Here is a 20,674-nt window from a genome sequence, read left to right as displayed (position 1 = left end):
TCCCCTGATCCTCACACCGACATCGAGTGAGGGGCTGGTTAACTGCAGCTATGCTCGAACAAGACTGGAGAGACTTCCAAGAAATGCGTGTAAGTGGCCAGAGAGGAAAGTAACTGCTTCATATGCAGTACCAAACAAACATGCATGAAATCATGTACGCACACAGACACACACAGACACACACACAAGCACGCATACGACCAGCCAAGTAAATCAACCTCCAAATCCACCCAATTACACAAAGCCGCAGAGGGCCTGGAAACAGTTCACAAGCTTTTTTCGCCTAGCTTGTGCTGCAGAAAAACTAAAGCACAATCTGCCACTGTCTTTGATGTAGCGCTCCGGCTGATGAATCCAGCAGAGAGTCCACCTCTGGGAGTTGAATACCACTGTGCAATGGTGGACAAGTGTGGGAGAGAGTGAGAGAGGATACTTTGGGAAGGTGCGGGGCTGTTGTTGGATGTTGGGGTGGCGAAAGAGAAAGAAAGAAAGAAAGAAACCAAGACAAAGGGAGAGAGTTAGGTGGTGCAGGAGCTTCCTAGTTGCCGCCATCAATCCTTAGCAGGTCAGCAGGCGGTGGCAGAGATCATCCCGCAGACCATCCTTCTGCTCACTGTCAGGGGCGTGTGGAACAAGGGCCAAGAGTGTAATAAGTGAGGGAGGGGGGCAGGGTCCTTTTTTTCCTTGCTCCCTAGCAAAATGACTGCCCTCTTTGCTAAAGACATGCCAGATGCCCAGGGACCTTATTAGTGTATCCTTCAACCAGCCGGCCACAGAGCAATGACCGTGTCAAAGACAGAAAGCAGAGGAGAGGGACACTCCCCTGTAAAGCTGCACAATGAACTTCTAAAGACTCTTAATAAGACTTCTTAATAAAGCACCAATGACACGAGAGCATGGAAAATGATCAGCATCACATCGTATTGTTCAAACTCAAGGGAGGAGGGGGGGGGGTGGTTGGCAAGAAAAGGGAAATTGCTCAGTAACTTGATTTTTTGGGTTGTGAATTAAAACTGTTTCCCTGCTGCTTTCATGACTGATTCACCAGATGAGTCAGAAAACAGAAGGATTTAAATGAAGGAAGCAGCTCCAGTACTTTCTGATGTTTTATTTGACATCCTACAGTGACGACAGCTTGTCCGGATTACAGAAAGGTGTCAGACTGATAAGTCTTCAAAGGATAAATGACTGTATCCTGAGTTTATTGTCACGCAAGAGCTTAGGACCAAGTAATACTCCGCTCTATTTAAAAGTGGTGGAAATGTAGTGATTCAGTCTAAATGTGTGATTGATGTTATCTTCCGGAAACCAGGAAAAACTGTTGAAACTGTTGGTACTGAATCAGTCAAGCGGTCGAGAACTTATCACTTAGTTTAGAAAAACTGAGTCATGAGAGGAGGGGAGGGAAAAAAAAAATCCTGAGCAACTCGCTTGTTCTTTTTTAAATTCCCAGCTCGAACTAATATGTCGCCATGGTAACGAACATTGTAACAAGCAGCTTTAGGGAGACATTGTGACCTTAAAGGAAGGTATGTAAACACCACTTTATATTCTCCGGATGGCCCTGCCCGAAAGAAGGCCTGGGAAAAATGTCTGCATGTGCAGGAGATTTGAAATAAATATCCAGGCCCCCATTGTGGAGCTCCAACAAAGAGGAGTATCTTAGTAACACCACGCGGGGTTTGCTCGGCGAGACGTTTTCTCTCTCTCCCCCACCACCACCCGCCTCCCCTCCTCTTCCTCCACAATAAACACACTTCTCATCATTGGCGGGTTAGGGCTTAGGATGAGATTGATGAGGAGTTTCTTTAACTACCAGATGAAACCTGTTGGCCCTTTGCTGGGTCAGTCAGGGGGTCAGACTCGTTCCAACTCGTTTCAGGATCAAACACATTTCAATACTGTGGGTAAGACCAAAAGACTATTCACTGCAAAGCATACATACTGTTTTTTGAAAACCTACATCTAAAAAAAAAAAAAATTTAAATATGAAACCTACTTTTTTATCATCCTAAACATAAGATGTGAAGAAAATAAGATTAGACTACACAAGAAAACTGTGAAAACTTTTTTTTTTACCTTGATCTAACTGTTTCAAATCTAGTTTCAAGATATCATACTCGTCATGTATAATTATTAAGCCAACTTAAGTCCCTTCATATAAATAGAAGTCTGAACAAAGGCTGGTGCTGATGTCTTCACAGTCTTTGTCAGAACGCGCTGATCATCTCAATAAGGATGACAGAGATGTCTCTCATCATTACAATGCCATCTACTGGCGGTGTGGAGACAACCAGAACAGATAACTCAAAGAAATACCATATCAGCCTTCATAAGGTGATACACATCTTTCACAAACATCCACACAATACATCATTTGGACTTAATATGTAAGATGAAATTACACAAACACGCTGTGGTATATGCATCTAAAACATGATCAGAACCAAACCTGAACTACAAAAACCTTTTAGCGGCCTCAGTGACGCAGCTCTTATGCAAAGATTTGAGAACACAGCAGTAAAGTGGGAGACATTTTACAGCAGCAAATAAAGCTAGATCATAACATCTGGCATCAAAACCCTAAGTCACTCTGATTCATCCACAATTTGGACAATTTGTTAAACTATTAATCACTCAGGTGACAGAAGCCTCTGAAGAGCTGAACTGTTAACATTAAAAAAAAAAAAGCACATCCACATTTCCATCTTTATTCTGGTGGCGTCTTTTAGTACATCGTCAAAAGTAAACACAGCCACATGAAAAGGCTGACTTACAGCGTTAGTAGTGAAATTCATCATTCACTTCATTTCCGCAGTCAAAAGGACCTCGCAGTGCCATAACATTAGCCCAGGAGGTTAAAATGCCACATAAAACCTTATGACATTGTGGTCTAATGCTGTTATTGGGGGAAAGGGATAATATCACATTATAAAAACTCAGATCTGTGTTTTACATTCCTCTTGCTGTCGGCTGCATGATCGACTCTGCAGGCAGCTCTGTTTTCTTTGTTTGTTTTTTTTAATAAAAGGTGTCGTGTCACCTCCACCCCTTCCATAGCGAGCACACAACATAGACCTGGGAGTGCAGCTCAACACTGAACAGTGCTTCCTCTCTACGCAAATTTATGGAAGATCAGTAGCAAGAAACAGTCAACTGCTGAAATGAAAAAGAACAAAAAGAAGGAACGTGAAAGAGGCCCTCATCCTGCTTCCTACACATCAGGGCCTGCCCTCTGCCGAAGAAATCCAACCGAAACAAATTAGTGGGTTGAGGAAGAAAAGAACTGGCTATACACTACAGTACAGACTAATTTTTATGTGCTTTTGCCAGGAGGGACATAAACCAGAGAGGTTTCAAACTGTGACACAGGATAGAGGTGTATTAAAAGTAAATCTTTCCCCCTCCATTTTGCGAGGCTCTATTGTGCTGTCATGTTGCTGCGACTTTATGGACTTTTGGAACACGAGCCCCCAGCCTCTTTTTTTTGGGGGGTAATCAATTAAACGAGGAAGTTCGCTGAGCCTTACAACTCGATTATTAGCCTGTCCTTTTGAAGTTTTATTTTAGGGGGCTGGGGAGGGGGTGACAAGGAATCAGGCTTTAAATCAGTGGGGCCGATGCAGCAGTGTTGAAGCGTTTGCAGCCTATGGCCTTATTGGAAGGGTTTGTCAGGATGTGGCGCTGGGCGAAGTCCAGATTCAGACTTTCATGGTTAATGAGCTTTCCGCGGTGGCAGTTACAGTCAGTGGCGTGAGTCAGGGAGAGGGCAAGGACTAGGCACCTGCTGCTGCTGCTGCTTTGACTGTTAAGAGGAAACCCCTTACATGGATATCAAAGCATACAAATACACATTTTTATAATTCAAAGTTTCATATTTTTTCTAGTTTTGAAATATTTCAGATCGTCTAGTTTTCACCTCTGACTCACAGTTTATAAATCACTGAAGTGTCCGGATCACAAAAACTGGATGAAAGTGAATTTTCCAGGCGTTTGACAATTACTCACAGAAGTTTAAGCCCAGCAAAGTGCCCCACTCGTTTTTCCAACTTCTAATGTAACCATCTTTTTTGATGATAGTTGTGCATCGCACAAAAAAAAATAAATAAAAAGAAAATTATGCATATAAACTATATAACAGACATTCAAGTCAACGCACCTTTTTCGATCCTGCAAATCCCTCAGACTCCAAGAAGAAATAGGCAAAGGGCATCAGGACAAAGAGGCAAAGGTTGGAGAACAGTGACACCAGGTTCCACAGACCTGCAGGGACCAAACATATGTGAGTGCACACACACGGCTGCATGTAAAAACTATATATTACGAATTTATAGTCAGTCCTATTTTTAACATGAGAATCTGACAATTCTTCAGACGTTTGAGGACCCTTTGTATAGTATAGTATAGTATAGTATAGTATAGTATAGTATAGTATAGTATAGTAGTAGCAATAGCTGTAGTTGTGAGGCGAGGTGCCAACACAGGGTTTTATCTGAAGTGTCTACCTGTCGTGTCTATATCATGGACTCTAATGCCCCCTGGTGGCTGTTTCAGCATCCAACAACCTTACCGACACAGTTTGTGCTTAACACTGTCTGCATGACAGTGACATACAGATGAAAATGTATCTGTTATTTGCTGATATGGCAGATGAAGAGACAAGATTTTTTTTTCAATAGTTAAGTCAAGGAAATAAAATTGGCTTATTCCATCTATCAACAGCTGCTGCTGCTGGTTACACATTTAAGATAACCACAAAGACTTCTGCAGTGTTATCTACAGTTTGGTGATAGAATAAATTGTCCTCATAACGACAGTGTGACCCCAAACAACAAAGAGAGAAAACTAGTGGTGTCAGTTATGAAAGCTGAGACAAAAAAAATGATGCATTCAGTCGCGAGCTAAACGAGATGGGACGCTTTTAACTGTCAAAAAGTCAAGCGGAGTTTTCACACCCAGTCTATTAATAGATTCTTCTCATCCCGTCTGTGCTTTAAGTAGCAGTTCTGAAGTAAAACCACAAGCATGAAACTGAAACAACGCCTCTACTCTTACATGTCTAAAGTACTATTACAGCACAAACTGAACGGGTTGAATGTATTTGAACATTATTTCTTAAAAGGATCACATTTTAAATTAAAGAAAACCAATTTCCATGATTTCTTATAAATAATTAGCAATTATCGGTGGTGAATTAAAGAGTTTTGGACACCGCTGTACCATTTAATGTAATTTAGCGGCCCAGCTCAGATTAATCTTTGCCCCAAGTCTGACTAATACGACCTCCACACAAAAATACAACTGCTTCTTAAACCAACATCTATGTGCACCCATGTTAATCAACACGTCTGTTTAATCGTGACATCAATGTAAAAGGTTAATTATGATTTTAATCAACGTCATTCCAAACATGTTAGAAGATATCCACTTTCTTTGAAGAGCACAAACGAGTTACTAGTTAATTAGTTAATCAAATAAAAAGACACATGACCTGTGTGATCTACTGACCGTGAATGAGGGAGCCATTGAGCCACTGAATGTAATAGTTTTTGGGGAAGGAGAGGAGGATCTCATTACTAATGATTGAGAAAGGCAGTAGGAAGACGGCACCACCCGACACTGCCAGGGTGAAGGTGCACAAGTATAATCTGCGAATGAAATCAGACACACACACCACAGACAAGTGTTAGGACTAGTCGAGATAAAAAACAGACACATGCAGGATCACAACAAGGTAATAACACATTTATTTTTCACATCAGATTATACGTTACAAGCAATGACTTGCTTACTGGAGTCACCCGGTTTACAGTGTGACAAGAATTGATGAGCAAAAGCAAGTAAGAAATTAACTTATTTAGTGAATGCGACCACTTCAACATATACATTCAATCGTCCTTCTACTCCTCAGTTTAATCTACTTCTGCTGCCTCGGTCCTAGAACAAAAGACGTGCGGTGGCTACAGACTGCAGTTTGGAGAGATTCAGATGCTGTGGATGTCCAGATTGGACCCAGGGGAGTGACCATCTGCTCAGTGGTCCTCCAAAGGGCGGCACAAAGTCCCCACTTCACCGTATCACTAAAGGAGCTCATTAACTGAAATGCTTTCCATTATTTATGCCAGGCCCTTAGGTACCATTTTGCTTAGCTCGATCTAAACATGCAGATGCGTGTGGCTACAACAGAGTGAGTGTTCTGTAACTCTAAACCGAGCCATGTGGGATACTTGCCACCGCAGTTCGAATTAATGACACAGTCCATGAGGCATTCAGGGTGTTAGTGGTAGGAAGTAAATTAGCGCAATGCTTTTAGTTATTAGTAACGAGGCTGTAACTAATGATTATTTTTAATTATTGATTATTTTCTAGATTAATCAATGAATTGTTTGGTCTATGAAATGTGAGAAAATAAGTGAAAATGCCTGCCACAATTTCCTCAAACCCAAGGTGATGTCTCCACATGTCTTTTTTTTTGTCCGACCAACACTCATAAACCCAAAGATATTCACCTCACTGTGATATAAAAACACAGAAAAGCAGAAAATCCTCACAAGCTGGCACCAGAGAATGTTTGTAATGACAAAAGGAGATGTAATATATTTCGTCACTTTTTGTCTTTCCTCAAATAACTGACTAACAAAGTAATAATTAACTGAAATCAGCTTTACTCACGATATTCTGTTGACGACAGCATCTTCGTCCTCTTGGTCATCTATAAAGGAAACCAAACCACTTGAGTCATGAGCTGGTCAGAGTTAAGGTGGATCTTTTCAGCAGTACACGGCCCACATTTCATACATCGCATACGTTACTTTAAACAGTACTTGGAATGACACAGCACAGGTTACATTTTTTTATTCGAGACACACTGATGTAGCTGTTGAAGCTGATGTCAAATATCTGACATTGTACGAGGGTTAGTGCAGATGCAGGAACAGTTTCAGTATTTGATTTGATTATACATTTATTCCACTGCTAATTGAACAGTTATGAGAGAAAAAGCTTGTAGCAGACAGCAGATCAGTCTTAGTCATCTATTTTTAAAACAAAGTTGACAATAACAGGTAAAACGGTGTGTAAGACTTTACAGAATGACAGAGCATAGTATGCTCAAATGAACTGGATTAAGTGGTGTATGTAATGCCACTTTATATTTCATGTTTCCTTTGTACTCTTCATGAAACGATTAGACTACCGAACCACAAGGTGTGAGGAAAAGAGCAGCCTAGATTTCTACTGTACAAAACTCCAGAAGGGATTTCTGCTGCACAGTGGTCTACTTTCAAAATGAGACAAGGGAAGCCTAGGTGACCTGGACATACTAAATTTGTCCTGGGAAAAATGGGATACCGTTCATAATGTCTGCCTGGGCCTTTTGTCTCTGTTTTCTCCTTCATGACTCGGCCAGATTTAGCTGTAGCTTAAACGCTGTGTCAGAGAGGAGTCACGGAGGAACAAAACATATTCTTCCGTTAAAGATCCTGTTGAAATTCAGACTTTCTTTGAGTAATTGTTTGAATATAATTCGACAGGATAGGACAGCCATTCATCAGGACTCATTACTGAAAGGTTGAAACATGACCAATTGTATTCATTCTGCCACAGCCTTAACAGTAAGTTGGGGTGGGTACAGTTCACACTGAGCTGACTGTGGCAGATTACTCTATAGACACGGGTGTGGTCTCTCAAGCTCACACCTAAAGCATTCTTGACCGTGCCTTCCTTTCAGAAAACACAATGAAGGCCTCTGTCTGTAAACAAACACGGCATAACCGGGCAGACAGACTCACTTCTACAATGTTTGCTGTGAAAACTGGTCCACCACGGGACACATTTCTGCTGTGTAAGCGTTACAGATGCTTTAAATAAGGTAACATGCCCATTTCTGTTCCCACAATGCAAGCACAAGCATTTTACAGCAACACCTACCGCTCTTCCTCTTGTATCTGGTTATGATGCAGTAGGACACGATGTAGAGGACCGCAAACAGGAGGAAGCAAATCTGAAACGACAAAATAAGAATCCTAATGTAGAAAACATGTTGTCATATTGTTGACTTCAGTGTAACCTCAGTATTTACCCATGACCATTCACATCGATTCATTCGCCATGGATTGATGTGACTGGTAATCCGTGGCCTTTTTGTGTAAATGTTAAAAGTTAATGCATTTTCTACTACATTACAAACAACCTCATAAGTTGTTCTTAAACAACGAATCACTCATTTGGCAACAGCTAAAAACGACCGTCACATGTTTACAGAGCTCACGGTGATGTACAAAAAGATCTCATTTTGTCTGAATATCAACCCAAAACCAAAAAAAGATTCAGTTCACGATCATCTGAATATCAACCCAAAACCAAAAAAAGATTCAGTTCACGATCACGAGAACTGTCAAAAAGTGAAGATATTTCACATTTAAAAGACATCAAGTCACTTCATTTTCTCCAATTTTTTGCACCCCAAATTTTCCCTGTACATTTATTTTATTATAAAGAGCAAATATGACCAATGCATCATTGTTTTCCCAACGTCTGACAACTCTGATTAGGCCAACACTACGTGCAGAGTAGTCGACCAATGCACAGAATTTATTAAGTAACCGCAGCATCAGAACAAGCTGGATGGTCTTACAGAAAGATCACGTTCCACATTCCCCCCATCTACAGTGACAGTGACCAGGACGTAACTAATGTTAGAAGCTCCCGCTTCAGCACTTTGCACCCTGTCAACATTGCACAACTCATCATGGCCAAGCTGGGATTATGAGATGACTCAGCTGGGCAGGCTGTGCACATTTCAGACGGACAAACCTCCACAGTCAATCTGAGGCGAACATGGTGTTATGACAGCTGTAGCAAAAGCTGTTTTTCTTACCACCTGCAGTCCTCTTCTAAATTAAAGACAGCTGATCTATCTATAAGCTACAAAGCTTTGTGGTGACGGGGCCATGACCACAAAGGGGAAGCCCCAGAATAACACAGAATCAGGTGCACAGGGCTGATAAACAGGCGCAGACACAAGATACAACAGTTTGGGAGGAGATAACACAAAGTGCCAAGCAGACCGGTCAACACCACGGCCACTAATGAAGTTATCGCTCTGTTTTACCCTCAAATATATACACGTGACACTGTAAGCAATGGAAAAAGGAGCAGGTAAAAACAAGTCAGGCTTCTCGCAAGCATCCCCAACTAACTTAGGAACAGTATTTCACACCTTTATGATATATGAACTCAAGCTGGAGGTGACGAACAGCAATTACATTCTGTCTGAGAGAGGATCTTTTAATTCTCACAAGCAGATGAGCTGAGCAGTACTTTTTCCATTCACTATAGACACTACTGGCAGTCATGATATCAGCGTCGACATATATCAGTAACCTGATAAAAGGACAGTTAAACCTGGGTTTATAAAAGGTTTGTGTGTACAGAAGAGGCCGTGGATAAAAAGAGTAACATGTTTTTAATTCCTATAAAAACGGGTTGTTCAGGTTTGGATTTCAAGGCGAATTAGAGCATTACAGTTTGTTCAACACAGTGCGTCCTCTGTTTACAACGTCACGTGAAAGATAACGATGTTAGAGCCTTGCTCGGAGGTGTGGTGGAAAATGTAATTACTGACCAAACCGCATGTTAGTGACACATTATCCTGTGTTAACCTGAAGGCCCACAGTAACACGGTTCTCCGTGCATTCTTCAGGAATCCGTTACAGTGGCAGGCGATTAAAAGACGAAACAGTTTCCCACACTTCAGCTCTAATACGAGCGTACCATCTTGTCACAGAGTCATGCTTATGAACCTGAAACTTCGCCCAGAGTAACCCTGGTGTACAAAATAAGCACACACACAACAATATATCACTTGACGCCTGGAGAAATCAATCCACAAGCGGACTCACCACAGACCTTAAGGTTAAATGAGAGTGCCATTACAGCATCATGCAAAGAGATCGTAGGTACAGAATGCTGATGGGATACTAAGAAGACGCTTAGGACAAAATGTGAAGATGTGATATGGAGCTTGGCTGCTGGACAAGACATTTGATATTTTCTATATTCCAGAAGTGTCTCTCAGGAATACTCCAGACGAAGTCTCCCCTCTTGAACTTTGTCAATATGTCTGGCTAGACATCAAGGCACTATAAAAACAACATTTTATTCCAAAGAAAGGTCATTTTCAAGGCACCAACAATAGTTATGTTTCTTATTGTGTCATGCACTTGCCAGCAGACAGCTTAGACACTAAAAGTAAAGTTTCAGTGGGGACAAGACAATAACATAACTTCTTACATAAATACTAAGCTGCAAACAACTTCAAAGATCGGATACAAATAACATCTGTCACAAAAAAGGTTCCCTTCATAGAGGTAGATCATGATGTTTCTTGTTGTGTCATGCGCTTGATGTGGCCGGCGACTTGCAAGACACTAAAAGTAAAAAACAAGACACGAACATGACTTCTTACATAAAACATCACACTGCAAAGATCTATAAATAACATCCGACTCCTTTAAACACAAACTCAAGTTTTACAATCATTCGAACAGAATAACCCCACATAGATTAAGGACATTTTACTGAAAAATACACAAACTTTACGTCATCAAGACGATGAAATACACTCATAAAGGTTTTAATATATAATCATGAGACAATGATGTTAAATTAGGTGTGCACCAACATCAAGAAGCCACCTTTTGTTGCACATTTGTGCTGAGCATCAGATGAATAAACACAAATTCAATGTCCCTGGATTAGATTAGATTATACTTGTAACATGTGTAATATACACTATAGAAGTAAAGTTAATAATAATAAAACAAATACATAAATGAGATAAAAGCTATGGTGAGTAGTGGTGGTAACAGTGAGATATCCCAGTCCTTACTGAGTTATTGATGCCCCAGTTTAAAAACATATTTAATACAAATCTATAATCAATCAATTAGCTGCTGAAGTTAATTAAAATTATTTAAATATCAGCTAACACAGTCACACATGCTAACTTTAAACTAGCGCGCTAACTCGTTGTTGTTTTTGGTCAATTTAAACAAAAGGTCTGACTGATACACTTAAAGAGGGCGCGAAACAAAGGACAATAAAGCGCATTAAAAACCGAGACAGTGTTATTGATATGCATATATTTAAAAAATTAATAACGGCCGTTATCAAACTGACAGATGAAGCTAACCGTTAGCAGCCGTTAACGTCACCGTGCAGCAGCAGAGGACGTTAGCCTGTTAGCTCGCGCACTAGCCGTTACTTACGATGTACTCGCGCGTTTAGCCGTTACTTACGATGTACTCGCGCGTTTAGCCGTTACTTACGATGTACTCGCGCACTTGGCTGTGGAAGTTCTGCTCTCTGATAGTCACATCGTCTTCTTCCATTCTTCATATTGCAAATGCGAAATAAAAAAATAAAAACGAAAGAAAAGACTACACAGACTCACTACATGCTAGCTCGTACAACTGGCAGGAACAGCAGCAACAACAACAACAGCTCCCTGCCGTCTGTGCTACGCTGGTAAAACAATCAGTCTGTGTTATAAGACAGTTCGCATGGAAGGAAGCCCCGCTCCGTGCGAAACTAACGCCCCAAAATAAAGCGCATCATCACGGCGCGTCTGCTCTCCTGACCTGCCCTGGAAGGGATGGGAAGTTCGGTTCTTTTTTTAGGGAGTCGGATCATTTGACTCCAAAAACGTCTCTCTCTTCATTTTGCCACTTATATTTTTTACCGAAATAATTTGTGAGATTAAAAAAATAGCAAGCGTTATTATGCAATAATAAGATACTTTTGACAAAAACTATTACTATGTATATATATATTTTTATAGATTATTCCATTATGCATGAACGTTTCATCAATCCTAAACACATATAGGCTAATAACCCAGTATATAAATAGGTTAATAAGGTGAAATAAAAGATGTATAAAGTAAATATAACAGTTATTGTTATATTATTATTATTGTAGAAATAGAATAGAATAGAAAGCTTTTATTGTCATTGTACAACAGACATACTGTAAGCACAACGAAATTACAGGGGGCTTCAACGAGGCGATGGTCGTAATAAAGGTAATAGTATAGTATAGCATCAGTATAGACAAAGATAAAACCACAATATAAATACAAATACACAAATAAATTATAGATGCTATACAAAGAAAACAGGGGGTATTCATAAAATACCCATTATTATTATTATTTTGTTATATGCTAGGCTTGAAATGTGACACATTTTTTAAAAATGATTACATGTGGGGTTCCCTGTTCTGTCTGTGTCTTGTCCAAGGGGTCCTTGGGGTGAAAAAGGTTGAAGACCCAGACTTATACCTTTCATAATTCAGCCAAATTTAGCACTGTTTTGACTTTTGAGTTGTATGTGTACACATATATGAAGTAAATTTTCTAATATCAATAAACTGTTGAAACCAATTTTTATTGCGTTTACAGATCCTTGTAACTCTCTAAAACCGCCCAATGAATTCACTAACGTGCTTGTAGAACCACTATGCTACACAAAGCAGATAGAAACACCAATAAAAACTATAAAAAGCATAGAAATGCTGCTTCTTTTTCTATCACTCATCGGCTCACTTAAAAGAGCCGGCTCTTTGAACCGGCTCGTTCACGACCGACACATCACTAGTGCCCTGGAAGTGAATGTTCACGTGGTTTGTGTGGGTCACGTCAACAATAAATGTCCTCATGGAGATACATGTGCAGTTTGAGGTGTTTATGTGTTTGAAATAGGCAAGAAAAATCACCGTGTGTTTGCTATTTTAAAGTCTTTGTGGTTCAGTTACCGCATGTACGTTTTAAAAGACGTCTAGCCGAGTTACCGAGTTTTCCAGCTCATACTAGACACAGTGAGTTTAATTTGTGTGAGAGATGAAGGGTAAATGGAAGCAGAACAGCAAAAAGAAGAAGGGAAATGCAGTGTTACAGAAGTACATGACGGCAGTGGATGAGTTTATTAAAAGCAAAAGTGGCCCTGAAGAAGAGAGAGAAGAGGAGAGTGACCATGGGCTGAGGTTTGTGAAAAAGAAAAGCAGAAAGGAGCTGCGCAAAGAAAAGAGAAAGATGAAAAAAGCCAAAATGAAGAGTCACTATGAGGGCAAAAAGACTGTAGATGATGGGGGAAACTCAGCAGTGCCAGATGATGAGCAGCCCGGGCAGAAACAGAAGAAGAAAACAGAGAAAGCAAAGAAAGAAGTGTCAAAAGCACATTCAAGTAGTGCTCCTACAGAGAAGTCAGACAAGTCCAAGACACCAGCATCCTCCAAGAAAGGCAAGAAAGCCAGCAAGCTACAAGAATCAAGAAAGATGGCACTCCTGGAGGCAAATGAAGACGAGGACAGGGAAATAAAGAAACTAGAGCGATGTCTGGGATTAAACAAGAGGAAAAACAAGAAAAGTCTCCCTCAGTCTTTTGTGGCCGATGGACTTGATTACATCCTCGGTATGTTGGACTCTGGCTCGTCCGGGGCTGCGGGGATGTACGATGATGACGATGACATGGACGTGGCTAAACAGAACTTTGAAAAGCTTGAAGATGAGAACGACTCTCAGCTGTCAGATGGGGACGATCAACCTGGAGATGAGATGGAGAGTGAAGACAATGAGGAGGAAGAGGATGATGATGATGATGATGATGATGATGATGATGATGATGAAATGGTTGATGAGGAGGATGAAGAGGAGGAGGAGGAAGAAATGGAGGACGACCAGGATGAGCTGGATGAGAGTAATGCCGTTGAGACAGAGGAGGAAGAAGCAGACACACCTGTCATAAACACGTCAGACTCAAAGTCAGAAACTGTGAGTTCATAATATTTATTATTATCATAACATCCACATGCTGTATGCTGTATAATGGATCTAAATATAATCTTCCGATGTCCAGGTAACCTCTGCAGCTGGGAAGTATGTGCCGCCTCACTTGCGAGGCGCCGGAGATGATAAACGCAAAGCGGAGCTTGAAAAACTGAAGAGGAATGTGAAAGGCCTGCTGAACAGGTAATCGTCTTGCCAGGGCACATTCTGCCTCGTACAAATCAAAAGTGATACTCACGGGCAATAAAATACACCCTTGCTAAATCTAATACACTCAAAGCCAAAGAAATGCTTCAGTATCGAAATTGTATCCCATTTCTTACTTTCTTTTTATAAAGTGTGCTGATGCATCAGGCACTTTGGGACATAAAACCAGATGAAAGTTTCACCCAATAAGAGATGAGTTCTCAGTTTCAGGATGTCCTCTACTCTAAGTATAACTAGCACTAGTTTCTAGTGTGAAAAAGCTGAAGTGTCCTGCTTTGTAATATACACGGTTGATTTGCAGTGAGACATGAGGCGTGTAGTTAAAATCTGGAATCCGGATCGACACAGGCAGAGAAGATTATTTTCAAGTTTTCTTTCATCATTCAGTCTGTATTATGTCAGAAATCAGTCACGGTTTCCCACAAGGTGAAGCAGAAGTTTTAAAATTGCTGTTTTTGTTTGACTAACAGTCTAAAACACACAGCTATTCATTTTATAAAGTCTGAACCAGCGGCTGTTATCTGTTGTCGTTTCTGCTTGATAGACGTCTTTAAACATTTACCACTTACTAAATTGTTGCCAATTAATTATCTGTTCATTGACCACTCAAGTAATTTACCAGTTGTTTCAGTGCTGTATGGATTCTTGCTGGTCGATGTTGTAGTCATCTGACTTGAGTTGGATCTTGATTTTAAAATTGACGATTCCTCCTTTTTTCAAACTTCTTCAGGTTGAGCGAGGCCAACATGGCGTCCATCTGTGGTCAACTGGAGGAGCTGTACATGAGCTGCAGTAGGAAGGACATGAACGACACCCTTACGGAGGTGTTACTAGCAGCCTGCGTCACCCCGGCCCTGATGCCGGACAGACTACTGATGGAGCACGTCCTGCTTGTCAGCGTCCTCCATCATGCTGTCGGGTTAGAGGTAAACACACCTCCTTTTTAATTCTGGCTTTTGAATTTGTAAACCTGTGATTGCTGCAAACACGCTCCCAAAATTTGACTGAGACAAAATGAATCTTAATTAAACAGGTTTCTTTTCTATTCAGACCTTCAGTTCACCGTCTCATGCTCTGATGAGAGTGACAGTAGGAGTCGAGTAGCTTGTGGTTTTAGTAAGAAATAGTAACCACTGTCCCGAGAACTGACATCAGCTCTTACATTATTCAGTAGAGGCTTTTTTTAGAAGCTTTAACACATCTCCACTGTAAGCTAATGCTCTTTTAATGAATTGGAAAGTGATATCCGTCACCTTGGTTTCCTTTGTTTAAGGTGTAATAGGATTGTTATCTCTCAGCTGTGTTGACTCTCCCTCCTGTCAGTGACAGAAGACAGGATCGTTAGTAAAATTAGATAAATGTCGTACCTAATTTTATTGTTGAAACAACTATCCGAGGACATCCATTAGATTCAACACTGACTTTTATATTTCTGTCAGCTCTAGAGTTTTACAATGCAACAGGCGTTTGTTATTTATATTTTGAGATGATGTATTTTTCTTGAACTGTGGCAACCTGTGTGATGCTGTAATACTGTTTAAATCTGGTTTAAAACATCGATCACAAGTCTTTGTGCCTTTTCTGGTTATTTCCCAGGTGGGAGCACATTTCCTGGAGACGGTCGTGCGAAAATTTGACGAGGTGTACAAGAACCCAACCGAAGGCAAAGAGTGCGACAACCTGGTCGCCATCATCGGTTACCTCTACAACTTCCAGGTGGTGCATTCTGTCCTCATCTTCGACATCCTCAAACTTTTGGTCGGAGCCTTCACAGAGAAGGACGTCGAGCTGGTTTTGTTCGTGCTGAGGAATGTCGGCTTTGCCCTGCGGAAGGACGACGCTCTGGCTCTCAAGGAACTCATCTCTGAGGGCCAGCGCAAGGCCAACCTCATGGGGTCCAAGTTTCAGGATCAGACCAGGGTAAGGCCAGCAGGTTTTTAATTAACTTTCATTTACTGGACTTTTAATTTACTGGAATTACATAAAATATCTTGGCATCGGCTGCAGCGGTGCTCGACTGAAACCTCTCTAACATTTTTGTGCTCACGTGTTGTTAGGTGCGTTTCATGCTGGAAACCATGCTGGCTTTGAAGAACAATGATATGCGGAAGATCCCAGGCTATGATCCTGAACCTGTGGAGCGACTGAGGAAGTTACAGAGGACTCTGGTGGGTGATTTTCATGCAAAATTGTGTTTTAGACATGATTATACAAAATAGCGATGCATATTATATTCAATTTCTGCTATTTTCTGTAAATAGAGCCCCTTAAATCTTATAAACTAGATCGTTAAAGTAAAATTTAATGCTTATAGGCACTAATTCTTTTCATCATTTCAACACACAGACTTTCTTTCAAGATGCCACTTCCATCATAGCCACCAGGTGGCGTTAGAGTATAACCTTTACAGACCTAAAGGGCAGCTTTACCATGCGTTGATCACCATCAGTGTGGTTGTTTTAACAGTTGTCCACTTCAGGATGATAATTTGGTGTTTAATTTTTCACAACTGCTGTTTGCCTCATAAGCACAGACTAACTCTGGCTCGATGTTGTCCTTTTTAGATCCAACGGAGCGCAGGAGGCAGCGACGTGAAACTGAGGGTCTCTCTGGAAAACCTCCTGGCTGCAGAGCAAGTGGGTCGCTGGTGGATCGTCGGCTCCTCGTGGAGTGGAGCGCCCATGATCAGCGAACAAGGGAAAGCGACCTCGAAAGAGAGTACCGCTGAAGGACAGGTAGAGTACTGGAACCACAGAAGAGAACAGTATGATGACAGCTGAGAGCGTCCCAGCAGTGGTGTTAGACACGTCATGGTAGGGAAAGCAGACACTGAACTGTGAATGTCACATTTTAATGTGCTGCAGAATGTATAGTTTTTGAAGTGTTGTATTTAATTTATTAGATTTCTGATTTGACTCATTTATAGTTTCACATCAATCATCTGAATTTGTTTGTTTTATTGCTTTAGAGGAAAGTAAACATTATTGATGACCACAAATTAGGCTTAGGGTTTAATTTTAAGTCTCATACTTCAATACTTCTTCTTCTCCAAACGGAAATGTGTCAAACGGTCTAGATTTGTGATCCTTTTTAGTTATTCAGATAGTTTATTCATGCCCATTTTATTCACATTTTTATTATTTTATTAAGATTAAAAAGTTTTACAGAGAGGCATTTTTATATTTCCTAAAGTGAGGTATTGGAAAAAAGTATTTTTATTTATGGTTTATTATGGTTTTATTATTATTCAGTAATGTTAGCACTTTGATGATTGTCCTTGGCCTTAGCGGCGTTTCTCACTTAACTGTTTTCTTTTATTTGTTTCAGTTCAGTGCCAAAGTCTTAGAGCTGGCCAGGAAACAGAGAATGAACACCGAGGTCAGGAGAAACATCTTCTGTGTGATCATGACCAGCGAAGATTACCTGGACGCGTTCGAGAAACTCCTCAGGTTTGTCATCACTCACCACTTCCTCAGTGTTTTTTGCTTAACCAAAGGCAGAAAGAAAGAAACGTGACAGCCGTGTTTCCTTTTAAAGTATTCCACAAGCTGTAAGCTTGATTATTTATTTATTTGATTTCTTTGCTGTGAAGGATGGGCCTGAAGGACAAGCAGGAGAGAGAGATCATTCATGTTCTGATGGACTGCTGTCTGCAGGAGAAAACCTTTAATGCCTATTACGCCGTGCTCGGGGAGAAATTCTGCTCCCAGGATCGACGCTTCCAGGTAAAACCCATACCTACAATTTTCCAAAGGTTCTGTTAGACTGTTGTTTGATACATAAACATATGTTATCTGTAGAGTGGTAAATATTAAAAACAAAAAGGTGTGTGCTATAAAAAATAGTCCTGCTGTTTACAACAATCATATCAGTTTGATTTAAAGTTCTTTCAAATTTGCATAATCATACAGACTGTATTCAAATAATAAGTATTTTAATTATGTATTAATGTTCTGATTTTTATCTTAATTGTGTAGTCTATAAAAATTGTGACAGATGCCCAGGATGATTTTACGATGCCCAGGATGATTTTTGTTTATTCTGACTAACACTCCAAAACAGGAGCAGGCAGTCCTTCCTTCTTTGTAGCTATAACATTGAATATTGGATATTTTTGCTTGGATTATTTAAACAATTGACCATATCCTAAATAACAAAGTTAACTTCTCGCAGAACTAAACTACTATAGTCGTGCCATATCATAAGAATTAACGACATAGAGTAAAATGCGTGACATGTACGATTTATTCATCTAGACTTCGTTGCAACCAGACAATGATCATAATCAGATGAGGGAAGTAAATCTCTAACATGTGAATGTGCACATTTATATAAGATAATGGTCCATTTAAAGCTACAGTAGCTACAGTCACTCTACTGTTTTACCTGACAACAAACATTGTGAAGTTAGAGCGGTGAGTTTACCGTACATTTAACGGTGAGAAAATCAGAAGAGTTACCTGCTGGTGTGTGTGACCACCACCCTCTTAAAGTGTGTGACCCGGCCTGTGTTCCCCTCTGCCGTGTGGGAGCCTCTCACACCTCTCACCTCTCAAATTATTTGACTCAAACTGTGACTACAAACAAAGGAGGGTGAGACCACACTTCCTACTTTGCTGCCATTTAGGCCAGCGGGATCCGTATCGGAAACTGATGACCTTGTCTTCGTCACAGGCTCCGACCAAGCTGGTGGGTAGTTGCTTTTCACATGTAAACTGTATTTGGATGAGAGGATTACCTGTGCAGGGGAACCCGTTTCTGCTTTTGTAGAATCAAATCCATTTGATGTCTGTATTCTCCAAGATGACTTTCAGTTCCGCCTATGGGACAAGTTCAGGGAGCTGTCCAACCTTTCCCCCAGCACCTTTAACAACCTGGTCCAGCTGTTACCCGCTTCCTCCAGAGGAAGTGCCTCTCGCTCTCCATCCTCAAAGTAAGTCACTTTTCTAGCTTTCATGATTAAACATTAATTTATTTGATGGTAAAAAATGTATTAATCTTTAAAATATGGTCACCTGGTGTTTTTCTGTGTAGGTAATCGAGTTCGGGGAATAGATAAGCCACGGTGCGTTTTGCGTCCGGTGCTGACCAAACTGCTGAAGGAAACAGATCCTGACGACCTAGCCAGCCTATTTGGAAGGTGAGCCTCGTTGTGTATGCACTTAGTTCTTGGAGGTTTGGAGGTTTAAACATGTGAATTAATGCAAAATAAGAAAATAAAAAACAAAACTACAAATCTGCATCCATGCTAGAAGCTCTGTGAGGCTGTGATGGCACCACGAGATTTGAGTTTGTTGCTCTCTGAGACTTCTGAAACAGAGACTCTACATGATGTTTGCAGGGAATGCTCCCTGTGTGCATCATCTAGTGTGTTTGTATTTTCTATATAGCAATAAAACAAAGCTTAACAAGTACCACTGAGGCTGATGAGAATATTAAAAGATACAAATTTTTTGGCTTGATGATGATGCTAAATAAAAGATGAAAAGTTGTATGATTCATCCTCTGGGGATCATGAATGTCTGTAAAAAGATTCATGGAATCCATCCATTTGTTGCTGAGATATTTCAGTCTGACAGACATGAACTGCCTCCTTGTTGTCCCTCTGAGAGCACGGCTAACAGTCCATTGTAACATTTCACAATGTTGACCCCGCTAGCCAACATCTTGTAGACAACTCCTCTTTACTGCTTCGCGCCGCGTGATGTCTCAGATCTGTCTCTCGTTCTTTCCCGTCCGCCAGGATTTCAGGGATTCCCAAGCTAGGAATGCTGCGGGAGGGCTTGAAGCTTTTCATCAGTCACTTCTGCTGAAGAGTGCCCAGTCACAGGGACCAGCTGAACAAGCGCGCTGCTGTCAGAGCGCGCTCAGGTCGCCACCCAATCCATGGAGGCCAAAGAGGCCAAGCTCAAACTGTAAAACACACACACACACCACGAACAGAAGCCCGACAGACGTATGTAACAAAAAACGCGGGAACGAAAGAAGAGGCTTGTTAGCAGGAGACAAAGGACTCAAACCTGCCCGTGTTTTGCAAAGAGGAATAAATGTGATTTTGATATTAAATTAATGTTTTTACTTTGGGAAGACTTTACATCATTTTTATGACTAAGATTTTAAAATCTAGTCGATTCAGCTTTATCGTTCTGCAATAAATAAACTACGACTACCAATAACGTGGATATTTTATATAGTCCACATCACAAATACATCATTTGTACATTTGTTAGTCAGACATTTTTCCTAAGCTTTGACTTCTTTCCAGAGAGAACCCTTTTCTCTCCTAGCCGCCCTCATTTCTCTTTTTTTTCTGGCAGTCTACAGCAAGATTTATATCGTGTGTTTAGGTTAGCTGGAACCATTCTTCTGGGCTTTACTGATATTAAGTATTCCTGAGCTTTAAACACAGCCGATTACTGTATATTTGTATGTTGTTCCTTTCTTTTGTTTGTTGATTATCCATTTACACCAACAGTGAGCAAGACAGAAGACGGCGGTGTCATTCATTCAGCGTTTACACGCCCCCATGAAATGACCCGGGTCCCGAGTCTAGCCTTTTACTGTTTGCTCGCTGCGCCCAGTATCCGCCCGCGGTCGCGCTACCACTAGTCGCCCCTTCGG

General features: G+C 40.8%; 2 protein-coding genes across 4 annotated transcripts in view; one reads left to right on the top strand and one right to left on the bottom strand.

Annotated features, from left to right (window-relative positions):
- Nucleotides 1–11,647, bottom strand: part of lmbr1 (limb development membrane protein 1) — a 33,594-nt gene extending 21,947 nt beyond the window's left edge. The window contains exons 1-5 of one of the 3 annotated variants that reach the window (XM_019271663.2): nt 11,331–11,647; nt 7,930–8,002; nt 6,673–6,712; nt 5,509–5,648; nt 4,160–4,263 (exon numbers count right to left, since the gene is read on the bottom strand). In XM_019271663.2, coding sequence (XP_019127208.1) covers nt 4,160–4,263; nt 5,509–5,648; nt 6,673–6,712; nt 7,930–8,002; nt 11,331–11,393 — 420 coding nt within the window. In that variant the 5' untranslated portion in view covers nt 11,394–11,647. The other 2 variants (XM_027274167.1, XM_027274166.1) reach the window with 2 other exon arrangements.
- Nucleotides 11,648–12,670: 1,023 nt separating this feature from the next.
- nom1 (nucleolar protein with MIF4G domain 1) overlaps nt 12,671–20,674 on the top strand; it is a 10,591-nt gene continuing 2,587 nt past the window's right edge. Inside the window, exons 1-8 of the mRNA XM_027274384.1 lie at nt 12,671–13,831; nt 13,917–14,029; nt 14,784–14,979; nt 15,650–15,973; nt 16,111–16,221; nt 16,618–16,788; nt 17,381–17,502; nt 17,646–17,778. Coding sequence (XP_027130185.1) covers nt 12,902–13,831; nt 13,917–14,029; nt 14,784–14,979; nt 15,650–15,973; nt 16,111–16,221; nt 16,618–16,788; nt 17,381–17,502; nt 17,646–17,778 — 2,100 coding nt within the window. The 5' untranslated portion in view covers nt 12,671–12,901. The remainder of the gene's footprint in view (nt 13,832–13,916; nt 14,030–14,783; nt 14,980–15,649; nt 15,974–16,110; nt 16,222–16,617; nt 16,789–17,380; nt 17,503–17,645; nt 17,779–20,674) is intronic.

Source organism: Larimichthys crocea, chromosome XXIII, assembly GCF_000972845.2.
Source record: "Larimichthys crocea isolate SSNF chromosome XXIII, L_crocea_2.0, whole genome shotgun sequence".
Classification (NCBI taxonomy): domain Eukaryota; kingdom Metazoa; phylum Chordata; class Actinopteri; family Sciaenidae; genus Larimichthys; species Larimichthys crocea.
The sequence above is the reverse complement of the archived record's forward strand: the minus strand, read 5'-3'. Positions and strand labels throughout refer to the sequence as shown.